This window comes from Amphiura filiformis, chromosome 2 (genome assembly GCF_039555335.1).
Source record: "Amphiura filiformis chromosome 2, Afil_fr2py, whole genome shotgun sequence".
In the NCBI taxonomy this organism is placed as follows: domain Eukaryota; kingdom Metazoa; phylum Echinodermata; class Ophiuroidea; order Amphilepidida; family Amphiuridae; genus Amphiura; species Amphiura filiformis.
The window spans coordinates 88,242,836-88,265,150 of record NC_092629.1 but is presented as its reverse complement, the minus strand read 5'-3'; the positions used below and the strand labels follow the sequence as shown (position 1 = coordinate 88,265,150).

General features: G+C 36.3%; 1 protein-coding gene across 1 annotated transcript; it reads right to left on the bottom strand.

Annotated features, from left to right (window-relative positions):
* Positions 1-315: 315 nt before the first annotated feature.
* Positions 316-21,194, bottom strand: LOC140144379 (carbonic anhydrase-like). The gene is made up of 10 exons (XM_072166199.1): positions 21,143-21,194; positions 15,125-15,163; positions 14,031-14,210; positions 13,235-13,380; positions 12,174-12,269; positions 10,686-10,749; positions 10,141-10,307; positions 8,922-9,039; positions 1,223-1,402; positions 316-725 (listed from the first exon to the last, which is right to left on the bottom strand). Exons 1-10 carry the CDS (start codon positions 21,192-21,194, stop codon positions 316-318), a joined length of 1,452 nt encoding a protein of 483 aa, XP_072022300.1.
* Between the last annotated feature and the right edge of the window lie 1,121 nt (positions 21,195-22,315).

Genomic DNA, 22,315 nt, shown 5'->3' with positions numbered 1-22,315 from the left:
CATTTAAAGTTCAGATTTCCTGAAATCCCCTAAGATTTCCCAAACGGGAAATATACGATATCTCTGGAAGGGAAAGTGGTATGAAGGTCAAACAACTACCAAAATGTGTATTTTTACCCACACTATAATATCCTGCTAATAACTTAATTTCACCCAGAGGTGGATGTAAGGGCTGTTGCAACTAAGCTCTTCAAATGTTGTTGCTTAATGGTTAAACACACCACACCCACCCCAACACACACACCCCGTATCAAAAATAATGTATAGTTTGAAAAATGTCACTAGATTAAAAAGTATGAGGTATTTGGTCAAAATTTAGTTTATAGCTGAATCAACATCCTGTCCTACAACAACTGATGTGTGACCATTTATAAAGATTTCGTAATTGCGTGAAGTCACTCCTATCCACATACAAACTCTTTTCCCCGATAGATCTAGGTATGTGGGTGTCTCATCCCATACCTCTCTATAGCTACGGCCTGCCTGTACGTACAGAAACTCACCCCTATTCCACATACACTCCATGCTCTCCCCTCCCTCAGCTGACCCAACCAAGATAAAAACCAGACATATACAAACCTCAGCAGGATATGGCTTTCCATTCAGTGTATGTTCCGAACCTTGAGAGTCGATGCTCCCCCAGTGGAAGTTAAATTGCGCAGCCTTATAGGTCGCATTTAGAGGACCACCTCGAATGTAGACATCTCCAGCAATGTTTACTTGAACTAAAATGAGTAAATTACCAAGAAATGTTGTTTTTTACTTTGATAGCTGTAAAAGATTAAACGGACGTACAGAATCTGCTACATGTAATATTATATACTTTTAGATACTGCATTTTGTTATTCTGAATTCAAGCAAACTTCATGCAAGATCTACTTTGCTATTTTATTGAGATCAGCTCCTTTGTCCGAAATGGGATAAAGTTCGGGTTTAGGGCATTTTAGGTTACCATTAGGGAAGAACCCTGTATACACCACCACATTGGAAGAGGAGACCAGGTCGACAGAGATAATCATACCTGTCTTATAATCAGACATGTTAGAAGCTACTGGGGGATGTAGAGAACTTGTTTTAACCAGATGTCATAGCCCGGACCATAGTTTCCTTTCCACAAACTGCTGTGCATAGAAAGACTTTGTGATCGCCTGCTCCGCAGCCGAACAATGATGATGACGATGATAGGCTTAGGCTAGGATTAGTGTTTACCACTGGAGCTTACCAGTATATCCATTGTTTACAAAAACCATCTGTGAAGGATTGGGCATATCTTCTTTTCTGTAGCCATGAAACTCTATAGGTCCATAGGTGCTATATTCTGCAGTTGTTGGTATGATGTTTATTGGTGATTGTTTCGAACCAGCACAAGAGTCCGGGAACATTTCAGGCCAGTGGATGGCCCCTGGAAGACAACGATTATGAATATCTTGTGAGAATATAGGTAGTCAGATCAATTAATAAATTTGAAATCTGAAATATGCCCTGTACTTGTGACGGATGTGTGTGCAGTGTTACATGGGTATGGTTTGACGTGCTGTGGTGTGCAAGTGGTATGTATAGTGTGAAAGTGATTTGGGGGTGTGTGCATGTGGACGTTTGACAATATTTTGCTAGGTTGATTGGGTCATTTTTCGATAATGTGCCTTTTTGCAGGTTTGGAAAGTAGCGATTTCTTACAGTCTGGGAAAACAACATTTGACTTGAACTTTATTAGCAACCTCATAATATTTTTGGCTGATGTCAAGGCCTCATCATCTCCGTCACGATAGAGTAGAAGCAACAAAGTGTCCCAACTTAGACATGTTAGACAATTAGCTTTCACAATAAACTCACACAAAGTTTGATGTAATAGACTACCGTGTATCAAATGTAGCTATTTTTGTTCATTCTCTATCAATGTTTACATATTTGAAATTAATATTTGTATGTTAAATGCGTATTGTTGTGAGCGAAATTAGACAAAATAATGCACTCGCACTGAGATATTGATGCGTCTAATGCACAAGCCCTGCATGAGGAGTGTATTAGACGCATCAACATCTCAAGTGCATTCATGTACAATTTCGCTCACAACCTTTATTTACGCCTTTATTTAACTATTATATACACGAGAAAAAAATTATTACAAAATTGTTACTAAAAATGTTGGGAAATATGAGGAATATAAGTGCATCAACCAGCAAGACAGAGCAACGCGTCCGAAAGCATGGTGCGTAGTACATTATACACAATTCTCGCATTTCACAATACGATGCGCCGCCAGCGGTTGATTTTGGCAGTCAAATTGTCGACTCCAGAGTCGACATCGCCGTTCTAGCTACTATTGAATTTTCACGCGAGTGTGATAATAAATATGTTGAAAACAGCTCCAGGAAGGATTCAATGTGATCAATAGATAGAACATGGATCTACTATAGTTGTAAATTGTTGTTTTAGTGTGCATTCGCATGTAACATCATTATAATGACATTTAAACCCACAATAATGCATGTTCCTGTATTGTATTCGTATTACGCGGGCTGTGGATGTCGACTCATTTTCCCATGGTGCACTGTGTATTTTGGATCGATCCAGCGACCGCTGATGGCGCATCGTATTGTAAAACGCGAGAATTAGTTCTTGGTTCGCATTTTTCTTAAGTTTCTTGTGATTGGTTCTCGCTATATATCTGAGAGTGCATGAATTCATTACCAATATATCCGTGGGAGCTCGAATCTGCCGCATGTGATGCTGTAAATACAAATACGATAATAAAGAGCAGTATTATAATCTGATATAATAGAAAAGATCACATTTGGTGTGATATACTTTGTTTTCAATAGTTCCTCATTATTTAAAGGAAGGTGACCTGATATATTTGGAAAATCAAATTCTTTAAAACTTATGTGTAACATAAAATATTGTTCCTTTCAAGCATTTTATGGAGAAAGGTCATGTAAATGTTCCTTGTAAATGCAACTAATTCTTTATGGAATTTCTGGCATTTAATACAACGTAAAACTGGTGATCTACAGTTTTTTTATTAATGATAATCATCATGATCATTTAATAAATTGATACCAAATAAAAGATTCAGAAGATATCATCAAACAAATGCTGAATTAGTCGAAAACGTGGTATACCACAGTTGAGACTAATTCGACAGTTTTTTGACGATTTCTTTGGAAATATACCAATTTGGAACGCCTAATTTCAATATGAGAAAAATATGAGCTTTCATCTGATACCAAAATCTGCATTTTGATCGAGTAAAGTTGGGGATGAGGCTGTCAATCAGGCTACCCACCTTTAGATATATTATAATAATATCAACATTTTACTCAAGTTAGACTATCTTTTGAATAAAGTGTTCAATCCCCAAAGGCATGAAACTACGAGTAACGACTACCTATTCTGGAAGGTCTGTTTCTTGAATTATTATTATAATAATATCGTAAGAATCAAACCTAAGTTGATGTACAGTTCTAAATTGAAACATTTGAGGATGGAATGACAAGCAAAAAAAAAGTTAAAATTAAAAAAAAGATGCCTTGCAAACAATCAGTCAAGAAAACAATAATATGCAAAAGTGAAAGCACTTATGACAAAAGAGCACTTTGAAAAGATCTCCCACCCAACCATCATATTGAAACGTGGAACTTTTGTATTGAAGATAGAAATAAAGTTTCCCAGAAGACCTAAAATTGTTAGGTCTTTAGGAAACTTTATGTGTTCTACGCTTGATCACCACTTATTTCTGTTTTGTGTATTTCTGTTTTAGCGTGCTTCATTAAAACAGAAATACACAAAACAGAAATAAGTGGTGATCAAGCGTAGAACACATAAAGTTTCCTAAAGACCTAACAATTTTAGGTCTTCTGGGAAACTTTATTTCTATCTTCAATACAAAAGTTCCACATTTCAATATGATGGTTGGCCTTCCCAAAATCGGAATCAACTGAAATTTTAGGAATGAGGTTTTTTCGTAGATATCTACTGAAAAATGTCATAAAAAGAGGATGCTAGGATCACGAAATACTCCTTTAAACAACTTTTATTTTGTAGCCAAGATAAGCGTATAATCACGAGTAATTTCAACTTCCTGGCACTTCAGCTAACAAAGATATGACGATGGAGGTAGAACTTTTTGAATGACCCTCATACTTTAAGTGCATATCATTAGATTTATAAAGTTTACTTCAAGGACTGTTTTACATGTCAAAAATGTAATTTTTTTTGATAATTTGCCATAAAATTTGTATTATATCGCGTATTTCAAAACTTTATTAGATATCAGGAAGGCATGCATTTCTGGTATTCAGAAAGCAATTTGATGTGTCTGATGCGCTCTTAGGTAGGTCCCAAAAAACAATCAGCAAAAGTGGGTTAGCCAATTGTAGATACGTGTCAGTTTTCACCTGAGCTAACATTATTAATAGTTTTTTATGTTTTTAAATATTATTTTTTATAACTATTTAACTTTTTTGTAGTGTTGTTTGCAAGAGGTGTGAATTTTGCTATTCCAGTTGAAATCCGTATGACACTATTCTTCGACGTATTTCAAATGAGGTCACCTATTCATATATGTGATGCGATCAAGCAAAATCAGTCGGAACTCGGAAATATTGATTTTGAGATATAGCCAAACAAAGGAAATATTTCCTTTTGTTCCCTATTATTTTGGAAACTCTTTGATTGCTCATATCTTTGGAACTGGTTGTTCAATTTCAATGGGGTTTTCTGCAAAATCCAGATTTGTAAATGCTTTTTACTATCCCATGAGGAACTGAAAATTTAATATTTCCGACTTCCGACTGATTTTTCTTGATCGCATCACATATATTTCCTATAACCCCACTTGGAATTTAGACCCTGTGTGGAAGATTAAAGTCACGTCTTCTATAGGGTGTATGGATTTCAACTGGAGTAACCTTAGAAGAGGAGGTTGTTCCTGTAATTTAGCTGAGATTTTTTTAATTTTTTATGAAGTGAATTTTTGTTTCAATAATACGATCTGGTCCATGGGGGCCAAAGGCGGCAAATTTGAAACTGAAATAAAGATAAACATATGGAGTAAAAAACAATAAAATACATAAGAAAATAGACATCAAAAATCTTCATAACTTTAGATCCAAGTATGCCAGACCTTTGGTATTTTCAGTAAATGATAGCCTAATATGTATATATATTATATAATTAATAATTACAGTAACTCAATTTTCAAAAATGCTTCCTTTGGCCCATTGACCAGATCGTGTCACTAATCGAAGGTATATTTGATTTGAACAAATAAATTCTCTTCCTAATTATATATTTTAATAAAAACTTTTAGATAAAGGCAATTAAATTTGTTAATTACAGTGTGGCATGCAGCATCAGCTGATGAATTCTCATTAAGGGCATATGGCAAGCCCTCTTGTTCATTTACTAAAGCAGCAGTTTTTATTTTGGTTTTTTTTCATGATTTTATTTTTATTAATTATAATAAAAAATTAAACATTTGAAACACTGCAGTGATATCGTGATAAATTATTACTGGTGTGATAGATTAAAGAGATATCTTATTGATTAAAGTGCCTTAGCAGTTCGACGCAGGGCCAACTACAGTCCACGTAGAAGTACAAAGTAAAAAGACCTCGGAAATTGGAGGTATGAGAATGGAGATATGATTATTTCAATGCAATGCGTGTGTAATTGCTTCTTTAGCGCACAAACTGCTGCGCGATTTGTACTTGCCGAGTGCACCACGCTGTTCACGCGTCGCGTTTTTTAACACGCATGCGTGTGACGCAAAGCATCGACCCCCGATGCCACATATTTGGTTTGTACCTCTATGTGGACAGGCAGTATGGTGTCCTTGGGTAAGATACTCGCTTGTCTCACTCCACCCAGCTAGAAAAACAAGGAGCTGTTAGCCAAGGCTGTTAATATGTTATGGAGTAGCTTTCCTGTGCGCTGTTATCATAGCCTCCTGCTATTTGATGTCATACTGGCATCATAATAAATCTATGTAAAAGCCCTTTAATAGCTGTATTGCAGGCCCCATACAGACTGTAACAATAACAAAATTTACAATAATTGCAATTTCGCTTTTTAGAAAAAAAGCAATATATCGTGGCAACAAAGTGGAATAAGTAACATCTTGGCTAACAGAAAAACTTTGCATGTTTCTTTCTTAGTTCGGGCTCAAAACGAAAACGAACTGGGCCACTTTTGAAAATTTCGCGCATATCAAGCTTGCATCGCATAAAAGCGACTTTCATGATTAGCAATTGCATTGTTGATTTACAGAAAAACATAAACAGGGGTCATGAAGTAAATAAATTTGAGTACGCAGTAAAATGAGTAATATTTTGGCTAACAGAAAAACTTTACTTGGTTTTTTTCCTAGTTCAAGTTCAAACGCTATGCCCGATTTGATTTACTTGCAAAGAGGGCTGAAACAGCAACAGTTTTGTAAAACATAGGCCTACAAAGCTCATTAGCAACAATAAAACAAGCAAGTTTTCAAAGTATAGGCCTATGATTTGCAGAATGAACTTTTGCAAAACATGAAATTGTTATCTTTTAATAATGAAGCGATTTGGATAATGAAATCGAAGATATAAGTAGACAAAATCTTGAAAAACGTACCGGCAAACAGGAGACCAAAAACTAGGTAGTGGCGTAACAAGATGTTAACCATTGTGTCGATGTTTTGAAGCATGAAGGTTCTTTATACGTATTTTTTACAGACCATTTGCCTTTAACTTTTCCTATAGCAATGTCTTTTCGCCGAGTGAGGACAATTTCATTTCTGATCGACGTGACTTGTCGTCACGTGAACATCATTTAGCAATCGATGCTTCCATATTTACAATAATCAGTTTGTGATGGAAAAATAATAATTATAATTAGAGAGGGCGGCCTATCTGCTGTGTCATAGCATGACATCAGTCAATATGAGACATTAAATATTAAATGCGAGGATCCAGAGGATACATGCCTGAGAAAATATATAATAATTAAAGAAATGGAGCTCAGACAAACTGGCATTATAATAAAGGAGAGAAACAATCAGAACCGTTCGGATTCGAACCAGCGTGCACTAACGATTACATGTCGTTGGCTCACCACCACACGCCATAACAGCTCATGGCGGATCAGCCGGCGAATTGAACATGTAATGATTTTATTCTCTCGTAAATGTCGCACGGCCAAAGAGAATAAAATCATTACATGTTCAATTCGCCGGCTGATCCGCCATGAGCTGTTATGGCGTGTGGTGGTGAGCCAACGACATGTACTCGTTAGTGCACGCTGGTTCGAATCCGAACGGTTCTGATTTTTTCTCTCCTTTATTATAATGCCAGTTTGTCTGAGCTCCATTTCTTTAATTGAAAAATAATAATAATATTAATCAGTTTATCATCCGTTATTCCGTTATTGAGTTACGTTTGTACCAATGTTTAGCTAATCAGAGGCCTAGTCCCATTACCATAGCAACCAGGGAAAAAAGTTATACATAAATATAAATATGTACATATATATGGTATGCGTCGATATTGGTTCACTGAACAGATTCATCAGGTTTGTAGATAAATAGATAAAACAATTTCATGTATATAATTTCACTAGTTTGACGGTTTCGCTTTTCATGGACGAAAAGCATCATCAGAATATTGATTGATGATCACTTCTTCCGGTTGGACGAATTCCGACAACAGAGGGTGCAGAACTGTCACTAAGTAGAGGATCATATACGTGACTTAGATGGTGGGCCCCGTCATCCCGGTTCATATTTTACCACAATTAAACTGAGGACCTAGTGTTTATTCCTGCCTAAAACTAGCCATATTCACCTTTAAATACGTGCTTGATAATTTGCTTGATTTAGCAGTGTCCATAGTATATTGACTTTATGCTAATGATGTTACATAATCATGGGTGTGATGTAATTTTTACATGTGTTGTTTGAAAGACAAATGTACAGTGTGTATGAGATCATTGAGAAATGCCATGAAAACAATCCATATATGACGTCACACATACTGACCCACCCTCGTATGGCGTAATAAAGTATTTGGAAAAATCTTGTTTTACATACGACGACTCTACTTACAAGTTAGCGCTTACCTACGACGTGACGTTGCAAGGTTGCACGCAGGTAAAATATTGAACGATAATCGATGGAAATAAATAAACGTGGGTCGTAGGTAAATTCCCCATCGATAGTAAGTTTCAACAATTGCATGATTCTTGTTGTTTATTCCGTAAGGACTAAGGATGCATGCTTGCATGTAGGAAAACATAATGCAGAAATTTTTTTGTACCGGGGCTGTAGGTAGCCCAATAGTAATGCATTTCCTATATTTTTAGTTACCAAATAAGTTATATTCAAATGGCTTTACCTACACTACGAATGGACAAACTTTTCAAAGTAATATTTTCCTGAATGACAAAGAAACAAGCATGTAAACAAAACAAAACAAATTTTGTTGAGAGCTGTCTTTATTATATTCTTAATACACAGTACTACCACTTACTCAGTGACCTTAATGCACTTGAACGTGTATTTTATTGAAGGAATGCAGAATTTTCATTGCATAAATACTGTGTGGTGCATCCTCACTTCCAAAATGATACTGCTTTTAAGTTTAGACCCGATTCCCCCTTTAAACTCATTAAAGTTGATTTATCATAATCGCGCGTCAGTGGCCCGCAATATAGAATATGGGTATCCTACAAGATATTTTCACAACATTCATAACTGACATTAAAATTTCTTAAAACCATGCTGGGCGCAATTAACTTTCAGACATTCTGATACACCAACTTGCTACGTACGCCTTAGTAATACCAATAATACCCCACAATATTTATTAATAATAATACCAACATTGAGTTGTTTATTATTGGACATTCTTCCAGTTTTGTTTTATAATCTGTTTAAACGTTTTTACCAGCGACGTAAACCTTCCTCTGGTTCAAAGGTTGCGTTGGCCGGAAGTTGTCAGAAAGATGCGTATTCGTCGATCCACCTTGGTTCTTGTTTTCATACACGGAACGAAGAGCTTGCAACTATGCGGAAAGAAAGATAATAAATATCTTTTGTTAATGACAATGTGGATATGGTTGTGTATTTGGATTGTTTCGTCTCCAACGGGCAACTTTTTAATGTTTACTTGTGGTAAATTAAACTTCAGAGCAGCTTTTTAGAAATAGGTAATTTTTCTTAATCAAACATATCTAAGCATTAGCAGCTGAAATCTAGGAGATACATTCACAAAATGATGTCCAGGCACAAAATCACACAGTGAAAGGGGTCGCCGTAGATAGCTGATCGGAAAAGTGTAGCCAATGATCGCAATCGGACTTATTACCCTGATCGGAACAGACTGTAACGAAGTATTTTAACATGGGTCATCTGCCCGCCTTTTCCAGATGAGCTACAAAACGTTTTAAAATTCAAAACGTTTTAATAACATTTAAATGGCTTGTTAAATAAAAATTAATAAGTTATTATTTTGGGCAAACATTTTTGAAAAACATGTTGTCGACACCTAAATACCGTTCAGTTAGAATTATAATGCTTTGCATCAGGTTTTCAAAAATGTTTTTAAAATGTTATTGAAACGTTTTTATAACCTTTATATAACCCTAATATTTAAACGTTTTTGGTAATTTTACGTTATGTATTTGGTGGGTGTATACTTAGGGTGAGAAAATAGCTTCCGAATCAATATCCATTTTAGGTCAAACAACGCTTCCTTTCTATTCCTTTTTAATTAAATGTTTATTTTATTTATTTATTTATTTATTTATTACACTTTATCACTGGCACAGAATTACAAAAAAATATAATATTGCACATAAGTTACATCAAAAATTACAACAGGTGCCATACCGTGCCAAGCACTTCTAAGACCGCCCACCAAATCCAAAAAAGAAGGGAAGGGGAAAAATAGAGGGGGAAAATGCAGGTTAAGTTACGTTTAATAGAGTAATATAATAATAACAATAACACAACTCTGCTTATACAAAGCACTTAACATCAACTTTTTTTAAAGAATCGGATAGCAACGTTTGCATATTAAATACACACCAAAATAGCATTCTGAATACAATACGACATGATATTAATACAAGTCCCCGATGTAAACGAAGAAACAATCAACAAACCTGTTCCACTGATACTTCTATTGGTGTCTCGTACACAATCCATTGGACAACTTCGTTACATTTTGGCGTCGTTAAAGAACCTTCATAGTAGAAGTAGTTCTTCAGATCTTCCTTGTGAGGCATCAGACCAGCAATGGGAAACACCGTAGGGAACGTGTACTTATCGTCTAATTCAAATAAAGAGCAACAATAATACTATGGATCGTAAAAGTTTACGATTTCTAAACTGACTGATTGTTATGTATAAGATGTACACTTAAGTTAGTTTATACTAAATCGCTGAGCGATATCGAATAGTTTTTAGCCAATGAGGTAGAGCGCTCGCGTTTTGTTGCGTTTGGAAATGGCGCTACCTTATTGGTTAATTGCCAATTGCAATCTCTTGTCGCTCAGCGTTGTGGTTACTTTATAAACCATATCGACAATTATAAATACCTCTTCCGAAGGACAGCGAACAATTAGGAAGCACAGATGAAACAGTTACTCCTCGGGGCGTTATATAGGTAAACAAAAGAAGGAAAAGGCTGAACAAAAGATCTGCATACCTTTGAACTTAACTTTGTCCATGACTTTTACAAGTTCATCAAATGCATGATTTGGTTGGCCGACCTGTGTATCAAAGAAGAATATAGTGTTAGCGTTAAGGGATCTGGAATGAGCGTTTTAAGCGTTTCGACAGTATTTTTTTGTGGGACATGAGAGCACATCAGACATATCGAATTGCATTCTGAATACGAAGAATGTCTTTCTGATATCAAATAATTTTCATTTTTTGAAATTCACGATATAATACAAATTTTATGACAAATTATTAAAATTTGATATTTTTCACATTTTGATATATAACAGTCCTCGAAGTAAATTTTATAAATCTAATGACATATTCTTAAAGTGTATGTAGCTGGGAGGAAAAGCCGACGATCAATTGAAAATGTTGATCTGTCATATTGAAGATATGGATTTTTTCCCCCAAAAGACCTTCAATACGAAAGGTCAAAATTTTCAATTGATCGTCGGCTTTTCATCCCACATACACTTTAAGTATAAATCATCAGATTTATAAAGTTTACTTCGAGTACTGTTAAATTTTTAATCATTTGCCATAAAATGTGTATTACATTGCGAATTTCAAAAAATCAAAATAATTTGATATCAAAAGGACATTCTTCGTATTCAGAATGCAATTCGATATGTCTGATGTGCTCTAATGTCCCACAATAAATACTGTCCAAACGTTCATACCCCATCCCTTAAATTTTAAAGGAAACACTGAAAGTTAATATAATTGATGGTCGTCGAGTTGGTGCATTAACATATACTACTAGTGATCCCATAAACAAAATGAAAGGAGAACATATGCACGATGGAGGCTAATTATATATCCTTATGAATTCGGCAGACGGCCGGATCCGGATTCGGCTTTTGGTAAATTCATTTTACGCATTCATTACTTTTGAATTTGAGAATAAGGGATCAATGCTATACATGATAGAGGGCAGCATGTCAATTTTTAACGGAGATCAGATGATAAGTATTCAAAAGAGGGCGGCATACAGGGTTAGCTAACGGTGACTCACAGTACGGTCAAAGACGATAACCGTTAAAAAATCGATATGCCGCCCTCTATAGGTAAAGCATTGATCCCTTGTTCTCTAATTTAAAAGTAATGCATGCCAAAAATTAATTTACCAAAAGCCGAATCCGGATTCGGCCGTCTGCCGAATTCATAACGATATGTATGTTACTGTTTAAAAACGCTTTAATGTGTACTAACCACTGGTATAAACACGGATAGGCAATCGTAGGCAATATGTTAAGTAAACGCATTGTTCCTAGTGCCTAATAATATTGTAAATGATTTGCCAACAGGATGTACCCTGCTATTTATAAAATTGTTACCATATTTTTTTCCACAAAAAAGAATGCGCCATGAAATTGGCAACTGATCCAACGAAAAATAAACGCATAGATTTGCACAGAATAGAAAAAAAACATTAATCATATGGGATATAGTCCTCTTGAAATATTCTTACTTTAAGGAACACTCCCAGTACTGCCAGACCATTCTTATTCCCAACTGCTTCTCCTATCGACTGGTAATTGTCTCGGTCCCAATGGACGATGTGCATCTGTTTAAAGCAATATTTGTTAATAATTTATGTAAATGATGATGTTTTAACGGATACTGCAGGACGAATTTGGATGTACCCGTCAAAAAGCTAATAAAGTAATAAAAGTAATAGTAATCAAAACCACATGTTTGACCAAAATCTGTATGATTGCTCTAAACAGATTTATTTATTTATTTATTTTTTATGTCCGAACTATGCAAGGCATTAACAGCTGCTATCAGTATGATAGCGCTGATGGGTTGGCGCCAGATAGTTGTTAGCCTCCCGTTTGAAGCTCAGCCGATTCTGGTTAGAAGTAATTGGACCAGGTAGAGCATTCCATAGGTGAGCTGAGGATGAAAGGAATGACCTCTGGTGGCTGACCAGGTTGGATCTTGAGATTTTGACAGCTTGTTCGTGGGATCTGACAGAACGCCGCAGACGAGGATCAATAATCATACGATCTGGTAACAGGTGTTGAAGGAGTTCAATGATATAAATTTGGATGCAAGCGTTCGCGGTAAATTTTGTACGAAATAATGTTGTTACTTAATGGTTAAACACACTACACCCGCCCCAACACAAACACCCCATACCTAGACCCGTCGCTATACAGGGTGTATCAAAATAAAGTATGCAGTTTGAAAAATGTCACTAAATTAAAAAGTATGAGGTATTTGGTCAAAATAATTAACACCCTGTCCTACCACAATTGTAAAATCACTGACGTGTGACCATAAATAAGGACTCAGTGGCTTTTTTTGTGAGCCGTGTAAAAATCAATTGTGCGAAGTCACCCCTATCCACATACCAACTCTTTCCCCCAATAAATCTAAGTATTGGGGTGTCTCATCCCATAATACCTCTCTAGCTACGGCCTCTCTGTACGTACAGGAACTCACCCCTAATCCACATACACTCTATACGCTCCCATCCCTCAGCTGATCCCATCCAAGATAAAAACACATAATGCTTATACAAACCTCAGCAGGATATGGCTTTCCATTCAGTGTATGTTCCGAGCCTTGAGAGTCGATGCTTCCCCAGTGGAAGTGAAATTGCGCTGCCTGATAGGTCGCCTCTAGAGGACCACCTCGAATGTAGAAATCTCCAGTAATGTCTACTTGAACTAAAATGAGAAATATTTTGTTTTACTTTGATAGCAGTAAAAAATATACAGAGGTACAGCATCTACTGCATATATACTTTTAGATATTATTAGGGTTTAGGGTATTTTAGGTTAGCATTCATACTCTGATCAGCTCGTAATAGGCGGGACTCATAACATCGTGGATTGATACAGAATGGCGTACACACAGCTGGGCGCAGCACCTACGCGAACTGCGCTTTGCGTATTGCGTGAATGACGCGCGCTTTTGTGAATTTATGCGTGCGTGTGTAAGTTGGAACTTAATTGACTCAATTAATTGACTTAATTCCCGCCTATAAAGAGCTGATCATAGTATAGGACATTTTAGGGTGATGGGCATTTTAGGTTAGCATTAGGGAAGGACCCTGTAGAAGATACACACTGTATACACCACAACGTGGGAAGAGGATACCAAGTCGACATAGCACATCATATCTGTCTTATACTCAGACATGTTAAAAGGTACTTGTATATGACTTATTTCAACCAGATGCCATAGTCCCGGCGACAGCTTCCTTGGTCACAAATTGTAGTACATGCAAAGGCTTTGTAATCACCTGCTCCGCAGCCGACAAATGATGATGGTGACAATGATAGGCTTAGGATTAGTGTATACCACTAGAGCTTACCAGTATGCCCATTGTTTATAAAATCCATCTGTGAAGGATTGGGTATATCTTGTTTTCTGTAGCCATGAAACTCTATAGGTCCAGAGGTGCTGTATTCTGCAGTTTTTGGTATGATGTTTATTGGTGATTGTTTCACACCATCACAATGCTCCGGGAACAAATCAGGCCAGCTGGAGGCTCCTGAAAAACAACGATTGTGAATATCTTGTTAGAATATAGGTAGGGAGTCAGATCAATTAATAAATTTGAAATCTAAAATATACCCTATTCTTGTGTCGGATGTGTGTCTAGTGGTATATGGGTAGTGCGAACGTCCGGGTGTGTGTTAAGTGGTGTGCATAATGTGAAAGTGCGTATTGGGGTGGGGGTGGGGGTAGAATGTGGATGCTTGACGATATTTTGTTATGTTGATAGGGTCATTTTCTGTAATGTGCCTTTTTGTAGGTTTGGAAAGTAGCGATTTCAAAATGATTTTGTAAAGTTTTTTTTTACAGGTTAAGAAAGCGATATGTCTTAAGGGTTGGAAAACAACATTTGGTTCGAACTTAATTAGCAACCTCATTATTTTTTGTCTGATGTCAAGGCCTCATCATCTCCGTCACAATATAGTAGAAATAACAAATTGTCCCATCTTAGAAAATTAGCTCTCACAATAAATTCATACAAAGTTTGATGTAATAGACTACTATGACTACTATGCATCAAATGTAGCTATTTGTTTTGTTCATTTTCTATCAAAGTTTACATATTTTAAGTTGATAGTTGTAGGTTAAATGCGAAACTCTTGTTCTGAGCGAAATCTTGTTGTGACCAAAATAATGCACTCGTACTGAGGTATTGATTCTTAAATACACATGCCCCGCAGGGGGAGTGTATTAGTGCATCAACATCTCAGTACAAGTGCATTATTTTGTACACTTTCGCTCACAACAAGAGTTACGCATTTATATTTACCTATTTTATACACGAGAAAAAAAATTGAACAAAATTGTTACTAAAAATGTTTGAAAATATAAGCATCATAAATGCATCAATAAAAAAAAGGTTTTTTTCTGATTGGTTCTCGCTTTCTAAAGAGTGCATGAATTCATTACCATGAGATCCGTGGTGGGTCCAATCTGCCGCATGTGATGCTGTAAAATACGATATTAAAGAGCAATATTATTATTAGAAACTTGAGGACGCAGAAAGGATCACGTTTGGTGTGATTAACTTTGTTATCAATAGTTCCTCATAATTTGAATATGTATATATTGTATGTCGTTAGAATCAAACCTTAGTTGATGGACAGTGCTAAATTGAATCATGCGAAGATGAAATTACAAGCAAAAAATATGCCTTGCAAAAAATCAGTCAACAAATCAGTGATTTATAGTTCCCTTTGTACAGGCACAACGCCTTAGACGTTGATCCACAAGCCTCAGCACACTTTACAGGTTGTGCTGACCACCGCGGCCCACATCATTCCATAAACCATTAAACAACAATTCAGTGACTTTGCTGCTTCAAGAGCGCACACCCTAGACATTCCACAAATAACCTTTGCAACCAGGATCAGCTCCTCGAGTTTTCGTACGGGCTACAAAGAGACAAATTAGCCGTAAGTTCCTTGTCCAGGGGAATTTCAAGCTAACTTAATTTGTCCGTGAGAGTGTACTAGGCACCGCCAGGGTCCAAACCCGCAACCTTTCACACCATAGTCGAACGCATTAACCATTGAGTACTAACTTGACTGCTTAACGATTTAGCTAACTTGACTTGACTGCAATCAAGAAAACAATAATATGCAAAAAATATATACAAAAGTGAAAGCACTTATTAAAAAAGAGCACATTGAGAAGATCTCCCAATATTAAAGGAACGAAGCACGCTAAAACTTACAGAAAAACATTTTAGCGTTAAAGCTGGTGATCAAGCGTAAAACACATGAAGTTTCCTAAAAGACCTAAAAATGTTACGTCTTTTTGGAAACTTTCTGTTTATCTTCAATAGGCCCACATTTTAAAATGATGGTTGGCTTTTCTTCCGGCTACATATACTTAGATACATATCATTAGATTTATAAAGTTTACTTCAAGAACTGTTACTTGTCAAAAAGGTAAGTTTTTTGATAATTTGCCATGAAATGTCTATTATATCGCGAATTAAAAAAAATCCAACTTTATTAGATATCAGGAAGACATTCCTGGTATTCATAAAGCAATTTGATGTGTCTGATGCGGTCCCACAAAAACACTCTACAAAGGTGGGTTACAGCATAGACATACCACCTAGACCTATGACTGCCCATCCCTTACCACAGCGGGAGTTGAAGCCCCGTATCCAAGGTGATATTGACGGATCGACGGGGTTACTAGGCGCGGAGAAATATCGAATACATGATTGACGCGCTCGTTTGCGTGATTACTGCGCTTTTATCGCCCGCGTCAAATGCAACATGTTCCGTAGACGCGAACATGTCTGCTTGTTTACGTCCGGGTATGCGTCCTTCACAAAGTCGTTGCTAAGCAGTGTCAGCTTCACTACGTGAGTCAAAGTCACTGGTCTAGGTTCTCGTTTGTCTGGGGGTTACAGAGCCCTAAGGCAGTTGTAGATTATGTTTAAGTTCTCATTGAAAATTTGGCGATCTTTTCCTTTAGACCACCCGAGCTAACATTATTGATAGTTTTCATGTTTTTGATATCATTTTTATAACTACTAACTTTTTTGTATAGTGTTGTTCGCAAGAGGTGTGAATAAGCTATTCCAGTTGAAACCCATACTACCCCTACGGAAAACATGACCCTATATAATCTTCCACGCATGAGGTGTAGATTTCAAATGGAGTCACGTATTCAGGTAACCCCACTTGAAATTCACACTCTCTGTGGAAGATTCAAGTCATGTCTTCTATAGAGGGTCTGTGGATTTCAACTGGAGTAACTCATTAGAAGAGGAGTTTGTTTCTGTAATTTAGCCAAGTATTTTTATGAAGTGAATTTTTGGTTTCGATAATTGATTTGAACAAATTGTTTTTCCCAATTATATATTTTAATATACACTTTTAGATAAAAGCAATTAAATTTTTTAATGAAAGTATTGCATGCGTCAACAGCAGCTGACATCTGGCAAGCCGTCGTGTTCAGCTATTTTGCAGCAATTTTTTAAGGTTTATTTTTGATAATTTTTATTCATATATTATAAATATTTATTTAAAAATAATTACTGGTGTGACTCGATAATCAAGTAGGTCCTATATTGTTGAATATTATATAAATTTTAGATTAAAGTGGTATTGTTGATTAAAGGAATTAACAGTTCGACTCATGATAAAAAAAATGTGGGTTAGATACCCATTCAGGACCAACTATGGTGTCCTTGGATAAGATACTCGCTTGTCTCACTCCTCCCAGCTAGAAAAAAGAGAGCTGTTAGCCAAGGCTGTTAGTGAGTAGTCTTTCTGTGTGCTATTATCATAACATTCTGCTATGTGATGTCATAGTGGCATCGTAATAAATCTACACTACGCAAAAAAAGTTTCTTTATGGTTAGGAAATTTAACTACTATTAAATCTAGCGACTAATTTTGTACGTTTGCTAAATAATCTCATGCGGGGGATTGTCCTGCGCATTTGGATACCCCAATCACTACCCTACGACACTCCTGAGAAAAGATATGAATATTTAAGTAACACGAGGTAGAAAAAAAAAGGGCCTATTCAGTTTTCAGCATACACACAGAACACAACAAACCGTCTTGAATCAGTGAATCAGCTCTAAAACCATTGAATAGGCTTCAGAAAACGAATTGGGCCACATTTGACATTTTCGCGCAATTTTTTTTTTGCAATTGCATTTTCGCTTTTCACAAAAAAAGGGGGTTATGGCGTAAATTTAATACGCAGTAAATACCTTGGTTAACTGAAAAACTTTACTTGGTTTCTTTCCTAGTTCAGGTTCAAACGCTATGCCCGATTTTACCTAAAGCCATATTGTAACATTTCTATAAAAATAGCTTAGTATTTCGTTCCCATAAAATGTTAGCTTTTACTGTCAAATATTATGAGCAGCTTCAGTCGGACTTAAATGCACTAGTCAATTGGAGTAATACCTGGGAGCTTAATTTTCACCCTTCCAAATGCCAGGTCATTTCCTTGACAAGATGCAGGAAACCCATCCTTTATGATTATAATATGAATGGCACAACTCTCAGTAAAATTGATACCATCAAAGATTTGGGTGTTGACATATCAACTAAACTTGTCTGGGATACCCATATTAATAGAGTTGTCAAAAAATGCAATCGTAAGATGGGCATGATCATGCGTACAGTAGGGTTCAATGCCCCAGTAAAAGTTACCAGAACTCTTTATAGTTCCCTGATCAGGAGTGATCTTGAGTATGGTAGCTGTCTTTGGAGCGGTACATCCAAACATAACATCCAAATGTTGGAAGGAGTCCAAAGACGAGCTACCAAATTCATTTTACACTATCCTGATCAGGATTATAAGGAGAGGCTTACCAATTTGGACTTACTCCCCCTTACTCTCAGGAGAGACAAAAGTGATCTCTTGTTTTTTTACAGATGTAGGGAGGGTCACTATGATATTAATGTCAATAATTATGTTAAATTCAGCCAAGGGAATGGGAAGGACCATCCCACCACTAGATTATCTTCCGATCCATTTAAACTCAAAATTCAACGTTGCAAAACCGAAGCGCACATGACTTTTTATTTTAATCGCATTGTGCAGCTTTGGAATCAGCTGCCTTTGTCTACAAGGACAGCCGGTTCCTTTTCTTCCTTCAAATCCGGGGTGGTTGAATTTTTGAATTCTCATTTTACTCAAAATTTTTGTTCTTTGAAAACATGCTCTTGGAGCTCTTACTGCAGATGCTCGAATTGCAGGCTTATTTAATTTGGGATGGGACTGTGATGGGTTTTTTTTTCCAATAATTTGTTTTCAAAAATCGAAAGGTGGGATGGTCCTAGAGGTGATTTTGCACCTGTTTGTCCCATTCTTTTCGCTGGCATTTTATTCTTTACTTTGTCTTGATTATTAGTATGTGCAATATTTATATAATATATTTATCTTTGTAATTGTATATGAGCCAGTGATGAAGCATAATAAATAAATAAATAAATAAATATGTTCCCTTTCAATTTTGAGCCGAGCAAATGAGGTAAGGAAAGAACATTGGAATTTACTACCAGCGCCAATACGTGTTAGTCCGGCGGTTGTAATTCGGTAATATTTAGGGCGTCTTCCTCCGCAAATGTTACAACATGGCTTTAAGCGCCATGTTCGCCAAGTTCGCACATGTCAAGTTTGTACGGCGTAAAATAAACCCTCATACTTATCGTCAAAGAACTCAGAACAAAAGCAAAGGGTTTTTTTAAAATTTTTTCTATCACTTAATTGACACTAGTAAATAAATAACATGATATTTATTTCAAATTTATAAATTAAAATACCACTCCAAATGCCCAATTGTTTAAAATTACTCATCTTAAGAACACCGACGAGATAATTTATGATACAACTCAATTCTGTCACTTTTGCTACACCATGTACATTAAGACAAGTCGCCCAAGCTTTACACAATTGGCTATATCTTCGCTTGTAGACCACCAATTTTATTGAAACAAAGCTTATGCAATGGAGTAATAAATTTAGTACTAGTATTAAACAAAGAGCCTTTGGTGTAAAAATTGTAGTGTAATGATTGACAGACACAATTTCAATCAATGACAAATATTTCAAAATGTTTTTGAAATCGATCAAAATACAAACGTTTAATATCAATTTTGAATTTTGTCTGAATCGGTAAATATGGCACCTCTCGCCTTTTTTAGGCCAATACTGTTATTACTAAATTTATTTACCAGCGAACCATTTTTAACACAAACTCCAGGGAAAGAATGAGGCTGTATATTGTTGAAATATCTTTTGTTGATTTCGAATGATAATGTCGCGAGGTCGATAAATTTAAGGAAAAATTACAAAAACCAAAATAAAAACATTGCGTCACAGATATTTCCTGACTTATGCAATTTCATCATCGTGTCAATGCCATCGTTTTTTTTGTCAGACTTCTCCAAACGTTGTGCTTTTTATTACGTAAAACGGGCATTCCATCTTTACAAAATATGCTATTTTTATGTAAAAAACTGCGTCCGTGGCCTGGCGGCAAAGATCTGGATTCACACACAACGAAGTAACAGATCGCTGGTTCGAGTCCTATTGGCGCCTCGAAAACTATTTTTCTTTTCATAAAGCATGTTTGCATCCCGAAATGAGTAACCTGTCACTAAATCAATTAAGGAACCCTTAAGAGCCCCTACAGACCTTTAGTGGACGTAGAGTATTCGACGCAACAGACACAGACATTCGACATAACATATACACATTCGTTAGGAGATAAGAATGAATTGAAAAAGATTAATAACGAACACTTGTTGAACGAATATTCTACATCGAAAATTCGGAGTCTATTTGGCCTTCAAGGTTAGCAACTAATTTAAATTGATGCAATTTGGTAGTTCACAGCATCTCGCGAATGGTAATGAGCTTTGGCAAAATCGCATTGATCATTTCATAGCAAGTGTGTAGAAGAATTCAAATATCACAGATATACTTTTATAGGTACTGTGGTTCTTGAGTTATGTTGCAAAGAGGACTGAAACAGCAACGCTTTTGTAAAACATACATAACTCATTAACAACAATAAATCAAGCAAGTTTTCAAAGTATATGATTTGAAGAATGAAATTTTGCAAAACATCAAATTGTTATTTTTTAATAATAAATTGATTTGGATAATGAAATCTATTTTTTGGCTGCTTCGACCAACAATACTGAGTCTACCCTTAAATGAGCGCAAGGAATGGATTTAACTTAAGCCTAAGTAATTTGAGCGCTTACTTGAACGTTTAATTACACCAGGAAAATATATCTTCGGGCGTTTGGTAGAGCCCTCCCTCAAGTAAGACAAGGCTCGAATCATAAGTTTCTCAACATGGTTTTAACGTTCATGTCGATTAGAAGTTTAAACCAGGTAAAATAAATGCAATAAAATACACAGGACATGATTAAAATCAGATTTAAGTTGACAAAATCTTGAAAAACATACCGGCAAACAGAAGACCAAACATCAAGTAGTGTCGTAACAAGATGTTAACCATTGTATCCGAGTTTTGAAGCATGAAGCACAAGTTTGGTTCTTTATACGTATTTTTTACAGACCATTTGCCTTTCACCTATCCAATATCAATGTCTCTTCGCAGAGTGGGGCAATTTACTTTTGATCGCGCGTTTTATCGTCAGAAAAACATCGTTGACTTCTGATCGACGTGGCTTGTCGTCCCGTGAACATCATTGACCAATCACTGCCTTCTATATCTAATACTTTGCTAATTTACATTAGGAGATACATATTCGTGATCGTTTAAAAAAACCGTGGGAAATCCGTAGTCCAACACATACTTTTCACGTATTTTCAACTGGCCTAAGCCCGGGGGACACATCAAAAATTTGGTAGGTATGTTCCCCCGGAACTTTGAGGTGCTGGGTCTTTGCGAGCTGACGGCGTACCGGTAAAAGGGGGGTCTTTTGGAGCTGCGAACAAGTGAAATCGGAACTTTTTGAGCTGCGAACAGTAAATATGAGTAAACAAAAGGAAATACGAGGAATGAGCAATATAGGGGTCTTTTAGAGCTGAAATTATCAAAATCAATGGTCTTTCGGAGCTTTATTTTGACCAAATAAAGGTGGCCTTTCGGAGCTGCGAAATCCAATAGGGGGTCTTTCCGGAGGAACATACCCGTATGGTCATTTGTGTTTAGTGCCCCCCTCCCCGGTGGTCTAAGATTGTTTACGGAAAATGTCTCCTAGTGTTATTATTTACAATAATCAGTTTGTGATGGAAAAATAATAATGAATTACACTTTCATGGAAACCGACATCATTAAAAAAAAAGCAAACCAAAAACAAAAACTACAACTCATGGGTTTAGGTATACACTCTAGGGACTGACAATTAAGGACGGTTGAGCAACTCATATTGGGGGGTAGTGCATGGCTGCAAGACATACGAAACCGTTTTTGGATTGTCTGGGGGCGCGGCCAATAATGTTATTTCACCGCGTAATTTAAAAAGGCACATTTTTTCTGAAAACAACTCTTCGTGCTTTTGTAGGCATTGATCAGCTCATCATCTGTGCCAATTTGTATACGGATTTTGATTTCTGTCGGGCGTGTAACTTTTTTGAGTTACACGTCTGACTGGCTAGTGCCAAAAAAAGTTA

Bases quoted from the DNA above. Each gene is read 5' to 3' on its own strand.
- LOC140144379 (XM_072166199.1), bottom strand. From the start codon at position 21,194: ATGGTTAACATCTTGTTACGACACTACTTGATGTTTGGTCTTCTGTTT. The intron at 15,164-21,142 runs GTATGTTTTTCA...CGTATTTTACAG, and splicing joins GTTTGGTCTTCTGTTTGCCG to CATCACATGCGGCAGATTGG. The intron at 10,750-12,173 runs GTAAGAATATTT...TTTGATACACAG, and splicing joins TACTGGGAGTGTTCCTTAAA to GTCGGCCAACCAAATCATGC.